The 7,121-nt window shown below is 38.2% G+C and overlaps 1 protein-coding gene across 1 annotated transcript; it reads left to right on the top strand.

The window, feature by feature from the left end:
* The first annotated feature begins 5,288 nt into the window (after nucleotides 1-5,288).
* On the top strand, nucleotides 5,289-6,443 carry LOC118485766 (zinc finger CCHC domain-containing protein 9-like). Its single transcript, XM_035982208.1, has 2 exons — nucleotides 5,289-5,649; nucleotides 6,103-6,443. The coding sequence occupies exons 1-2, from the start codon at nucleotides 5,289-5,291 to the stop codon at nucleotides 6,441-6,443; spliced, it is 702 nt and encodes a 233-aa protein (XP_035838101.1).
* The last annotated feature ends 678 nt before the right edge of the window (nucleotides 6,444-7,121 follow it).

Raw genomic sequence — 7,121 nt, 5'->3', positions numbered from 1 at the left:
ACTGATTTCTAAGCATGTCCCTAAAATTTCATGTCAATCCGAGGTCCAGAATAGGAGTTATGCCAAATGGCGCAAATTTCGGAACTTTGGTAATTAAATAGCGCATTTAGCATAACGCCTACCTAAACCAAGATTTCGTCCCCAAAACTTTTACCCACTGTTGTAAAATAATAATTGGGGATTTTTAAAGATTTTTAATCATTTTTACCCTGCTCATAACCTACGGTTATGGCTACGGTTCGGTAAATACCGAATATACCCTTTTGGGCCGTAACTTGAGTTCTATAAGGTCTTTTGACCCGATTCCAGTTGCTTCTGATTTTAAATAATAAATAAAGTATTTTAGACTGTATAAACTGGTCGGGAAACTCAGATTCCCTGTAGAACTCATAAACCCCTTTAAGAATCTTTAAAATGACCGAAAAACCCCTACGGGGCGTATAAAGGACAAAAACTCGTTACGGGCATTACGGAAGGTATCCTACTGATACCATAACCTCTTTAAGGCATATTAACTTAGGAAACAAGCGTAAGACTCTTACGGTTACCCGATGCGCCTTTTGCGCGTACGGTTCGGCGTACGTAACTAGTTTACATGAATTAGCCGATGCGGGTCAAACCATATTGTTTTGACCCCAAAATCCAGAGTGTGAATGTAAGACCCATATAAAACAAGTCTTCGAACTTGTTTGGGCGAAATCACCACTTGTTCCCGGTTTTCGCCTTTCACGCGATTAAACCGTATATATTCCTTTGAAACTGACCGGTCTAAGCTACGGCTATTATAAAGACCCGTTAGGATTCTAATAGGTTGATAAAACCTTCGTTCCAGATTAGGAGCCCAGTAAAAGTACTTGCGACTACTGATTAGAATATACGGCTGAGTTATTATTCTTGCTATTTAAGACAGGAGCTAGCTCAGGTAAATACTCTTAACTTATTTTCCCTATACGGGCTTGGGATACGGTATAATAATACCGCTTGGTCGGGTATTGAATATTTAATCGGATTGTGATTAAATCATTGAGGTAACCCGGTTTGATCTGTATTGTTTGAAATAAAAGCCTTTAGGGGTTAATGACCATGTCCCGGATATCCTTGACATCATTGTATTATAAAATGGTCACGTCTTATGCACGTGGTGTAGGCATACACCTGACAGTTGCATAAGGGAAACGGTATCTCACGCTCAGTGGGCCTATACTTGTGATGTGTCTATTAATCATGACTCGGTTTCTACATCGGGCCCTGAACGTACAACGAACATGTAAATCTGTATACAGGATCATAACTATGATTGTCCCAAGTTATAAAAAGATTAATCTTGCCTCTGGGTATTTTAATCAAAAGATATTTTGTGCCATGTGCATTCAAATAAATTTTCAATCATTTTCCAAAATGAGTCAGTTGAGTGTATTTACCAGTGTAAACTGACGTATTTTTCCAAAAAGATTAAGTGCAGGTGCTATACGTAATAGGCTGGCTACTCCAGGCATCATTATTCAAGTCTTGCAAGCTTTAAATGTCAAAGTCTGTTGAACAATACTTTTCGATATTATTATTTGATCCCCTGTGGATACCTTTCGACTATTTGTAATACATTTGATATTACGAACAATAGTTGAATATAATTATCTTTATGCTTCCGCTGTGCATTATTATATTGTGTGGTTTGACTATGATGTCTCCAACTACGTCACGGTAATCCCCACCGGGCCCACCGGTGATACACGTGGAAATCGGGGTGTGACAGGTTGGTATCAGAGCCAACATTGAGTGAATTAAACACTATCCTAATGTGTTTAATCTCAATGACACAATTGCACATACTTGAGTCTAGACTTAACATAGGAATACTCCCGATTCTAAACTAGAATTTACTGCTTCCAATTATTTTTATATTGGATACGTCGCCAGGCGAAGGAGCTGTAATAGGAAGTCTCCACATCCGGAGTCTTGAACTGCAGAGCTTCGTACCGCGACCAGGATGAAACGTGCAACCAAGGAGAAAGCATTCAGGAAATGAATGAAGAAGAAACTCCTCTTGCTGAAGATCGTTTCCTTAATAAGTCTTTATAAGAACAAATTTACCTTTCAGTCCCTTCGAGAACAACATTATTATTTTCAAGTCCCGCTTAGGGCAACCTTATATTTTTATTTTCATATAGTGGAATGATTTAATTTAAACTTTCATTCTAAACAAGAATATTAAATAAATGGAAAATAATATTTCCTATTGTAGGATCTACCACTATAATAAAATGGCAGAATCTAAAAAGGGCAACACCTAGCCACGTGTCATTATAAAGATCGGGCCAAGATGGTAGTTCCATAATTAGATTCAGATCCATATTTAACACCTCAATTTAAAATTGATCTGCGATAATTATTAATTAAGAATCTTAAGTGTGAAACCTAGCCTTCGGGTCAATTATAAGACCGGGCCAAGATGGTAAGACCTGATTAAAAGATTCAGAATTTCAGTTAACCTCTGTGATCATGTTAACATCCATGGCAGGTGTGATTCGTTAAAAATCGCACGCGTCATTCCTATAAGAGAATCCTTCTATGGATTCCAAAACCCAAATTAGTGATTTATAAATCATGGGTTAAATCGACAATAAAGATGATCATTTTTAAAACATCCATTAGCGATGTAGTGCCTACGGGCCAAACTTATTAAACATCCATTAGTGATGTAGTGCCTACGGGCCAAACTTATTAAACATCCGTTAGTGATGTAGTGCCTACGGGCCAAACTTATTAAACATCCATTAGTGATGTAGTGCCTACGGGCCAAACTTATTAAACATCCATTAGTGATGTAGTGCCTACGGGCCAAACTTATTAAACATCCATTAGTGATGTAGTGCCTACGGGCCAAACTTATTAAAACATCCATTAGTGATGTAGTGCCTACGGGCCAAACTTATTAAAACATCCATTAGTGGTGTAGAGCCTACAGGCCATACAAATTGTCATATAAAACAAAAGGGCAGTGGTAGTCTATGACTCCCTGTCAGAAAAAGGTAATGAACTAGGTTCAAACCTCAAGGCTTTGATTCTCTGAAATCCTAGCTTATAAGGTATAAATGTCCTAGTGACTAGGCCTATTGTGCCAAAATACCTTCATGCTGTGATTCTCTGAAATCATAGCTTATAAATTATATATGTCCTTGTGACTAAGCCTTTTGTGCTCTTACTAAATGCCTCGATCCCAGACGATCATGGCTTATAAATTAAACTTGTCTACGCGACTAGGCCAATTGTGCTATTATTAACTTATAAATTAGGATTTATGATAAGATCCTAAATAAAATAAATATCCTTCCTTCCCTGCCAGTAGGCATTTTTAAAAAGAAATCTCAAGGGTAAACCTAGCCTATATGACGAGGCCAAGATGGTAGGACCTATTCAAGAGATTCAAATCCTTGTTAACATCCGCAAAATGTTAACACTCCTGGCAAACGTAGTTCGATAAAATCACGTAAGTCATCCCTAGATTGGGTTATTCCAAACCTTCCTTATTAAAATAATCATCCCTTAAGGAGGAAGTGCCACGGGCTATAATACACTGTCCGATTGCGACATCAACAATTGTGATCTTTTGAAATTCCCCATCCTAAGGGGATGAGCTATGCTCAAAGCCCTCTAGACGATAATCCTGTCGTCATGTCATTATTATGACCACTGAATGACAGTTGATTTAAATTAAAGTACTAATCCTGTCGTCATGTCATTATTATGACCACTGAACGACAGTTGATCAAATTAAGTGCTAATCCTGCCGTCATGTCATTATTATGACCAATGAACGACAGTTGATTAAATTAAGTGCTAATCCTGCCGTCATGTCATTATTATGACCACTGAACGACAGTTGATCAAATTAAGTGCTAATCCTGCCGTCATGTCATTATTATGACCAATGAACGACAGTTGATTAAATTAAGTGCTAATCCTGCCGTCATGTCATTATTATGACCACTGAACGTCAGTTGATCAAATTAAGTGCAAATCCTGTCGTCAAGTCATTATTATGACCACTGAACGACAGTTGATCAAATTAAGTGCAAATCCTGTCGTCATGTCATTATTATGACCACTGAACGTCAGTTGATTAAATTAAGTGCTAATCCTGCCGTCATGTCATTATTATGACCACTGAACGACAGTTGATTAAATTAATGGCACTGATCATGTCGTCATGTCATTACTGTGACCGCTGAACGTATCATCAGTGCAATGACTATATGTCTTAACATCTTACGAGATGTTAATTGATAGGCCCCCAGGCCAGAAATTTTAATAAAGACAGTCGTAACTTACAACTCCCTGTCAAGAAAAGGCAAGAACACGTTCAGGCCTAAATACCTTAATTCTACAAAATCAAGGTTGATAATATAAAGTTGTCCCTGTGACTTGGTCTCTTGTGCCATAATTATATATAATATTAAATTAGGATTTATGATAAAAATCCTGAATAAAATAAACATCCCTCTTTTCCCTGCCAGTATGCAGTTTAAAAAGAATCTTAAAGGTGAGACCTAGCCTACACGGCCAAGATGGTGAAACCTACTCAAGGGATTCAGATCCTTGTTAACACCTAAGCACGTGTTAACACTATTGACAAATGTGATTCGGGAAAATCACAACAGTCATCCTTATATTGGATTTTTCCAATTTTCTTATCTGGCCTAGTGATTTAGAAATCACGGCTTGTGTCATCCTATAAGATGATCACATTATAAACATCCGATAGTGATGCAGTGCCTACGGGCTAAGCTTGTTGTCCGATAAGACAATGACAGTGGTGGTCTGTGACCTCCTGTCTAAAAGTGTTGGACCAGGTCCAAGCAAAATAATCGGTAGGATCCATACGATCTCGACTAATAGCATCTGAGAAGATGATCATATTATAACCATCCCTCAGAAGGGAAATGCCCACGGGCTATACCTGTTGTCCTAAAAGACAAAAGACAGTTGAAGTCTACAACTCCCTGTCAAGAGAAGGTACTGAATGCAATTCAAACCTTAATACCTTAATTCTCTGAAATCATGACTTATAAATTAAACCGTCCATGTGACTAGGCCTTTCGTGCCACTAGTAAAACAGTTATTGTTTTTATAATTAGGTTAAGTTATAATACAAATCCTAAACAAATGTGATTAATAAATTAACCAAATATGGTCTCAGTTACCATGGTTAATGAATTGCCATAAAAGACAATTCCATAATAAGCTCCCAAGTAAACTATTGTCCTTGTTTTATGTAACAGTTCAATTAAATGGCTGGCTCAGATAAAATTAATAGCCACCCAATGGAGAACAATGATGACGCCCGAATTAATTTAACGGGTGCTGAACTAAAAGCGTTGGTAGACAACGCAGTTAAGAAGGCCTTAGAGCGGCAGTACGAAGAGTATAGTGGGACTCGTAGTAGGACCCTATCTATACCACATTCGAAGCCTCCTTCCAAGAAGGATGAACCCAAGAAGGAAGATGACGAGCGTCACCCTTCTAATAATCACAGCGATCCGTCTCAACAGATCATACTGAATCAAGGACCCCATGATAAGGGTTGCTCCGACAAGTACTTTGTTTCATGTAAACCCCGGGATTTCACTGGGGAGAATGGAGCTGTAGATTGTATGACATGGTTAGATGAAATGGATACGGTTGTGGACATCAGCGGATGCGCTGAGAGGGATGTGGTCAAGTTCGTGTCGCAATCATTTAAGGGTGAGGCCTTAGCCTGGTGGCGGTCGTTGATTCAAGCCACCGGGAAAATCCCTTTGTACAACATGACTTGGGATCAGTTCGTTACTCTTATCAAAGAGAATTACTGTCCTCAACATGAAATTGAGAAAATCGAAGCTGGCTTTATATCCTTGGTTATGACAAATTTAGATTGTCAAGCGTACCTCACCAATTTCAATACACTGTCCAGACTGGTTCCTTACCTAGTAACACCGGAACCAAAGAGGATTGCTCGCTTCATTGGGGGTTTAGCCCCAGAAATCAAGGCCAGTGTTAAGGCCTCAAGGCCTACTACGTTCAGGTCAGCGGCAGACCTGTCGCTATCTCTTACACTTGATATAGTCAGAGGCATGGCTGCCAAGGCCTCTGAAAATGGAAAGAGAAAAAGGGAGGATGAGAATTCTCGTCGCTCCGATAGGAAGAGTTCCGGGTTAAAAAGAGACAGTCAGCAGTCGGTTGAGAAGACCAAGTGCGAAACCTGTAGGAAATACCACCTCGGGAAATGCAGATTCGAATCTCAACCCCTACCTTGTGGGATTTGCAAATCACAGGAACATAAAACCCTGGATTGCGAAAAGCTAAAAGATGCAACCTGTTACGGTTGTAACGAGAGGGGGCATGTCAAGACCAACTGCCCTAAGAATCAGAAGAAACCCGAAGAAGCCAAAAGAACAAACGCATGAGTCTTCGGAATGAACGGCCAGAAGATGGCGCAGTATTATAAGGATACAGCGGGTACCTTTCTTATCAAACGGTTATGAAGAAAATAGTTACTACTGGCACATATAATTCCATAAGAGATCATATTTGTTGAGAACTATTGACTCCGCATGTTTAGGATCTCAATCATTTGATATGAGATAGGAATTTGTCATTTGTACCTAAGAAAACGCTCCAACAAATCTTAGATCGATGTTGTATCTATAAAAAAAAAAATCACTCTGTTCTGATATCCTCGTGGCAGACTTTTGAGCTGTCCAAAAAAAAAATTCATCAATATAATAAAGACAGAAGTGACGTTTTGATCCCCTGTCAAGAAAATGATGAATTCGGCCGAACCTTAAATGCCGTTTATGGTCTTTCATGACCTAGACTAAACATAATGAATATATATATATATATATATATATATATATATATATATATATATATATATATATATATATTAAATAACGTTCATTGAGAATGTTAGTACTATATTAACCTATATGGTCTATAAATACCATGGTTAGTATATATTAAGGCCATGTAGATAAAGAGTAACAGTTGTTGGTTTGCAACTAATAAATTGTTTTAATGGCATTAGAAATCTGGAGTACTTTCCCTAACCTTTATCATAAATTTAAATGCCAAAAGTTTTA

This window comes from Helianthus annuus, chromosome 13, assembly GCF_002127325.2.
Source record: "Helianthus annuus cultivar XRQ/B chromosome 13, HanXRQr2.0-SUNRISE, whole genome shotgun sequence".
Taxonomy (NCBI): Eukaryota; Viridiplantae; Streptophyta; class Magnoliopsida; order Asterales; family Asteraceae; genus Helianthus; species Helianthus annuus.
This window is presented reverse-complemented; position numbering and strand designations above follow the sequence as displayed.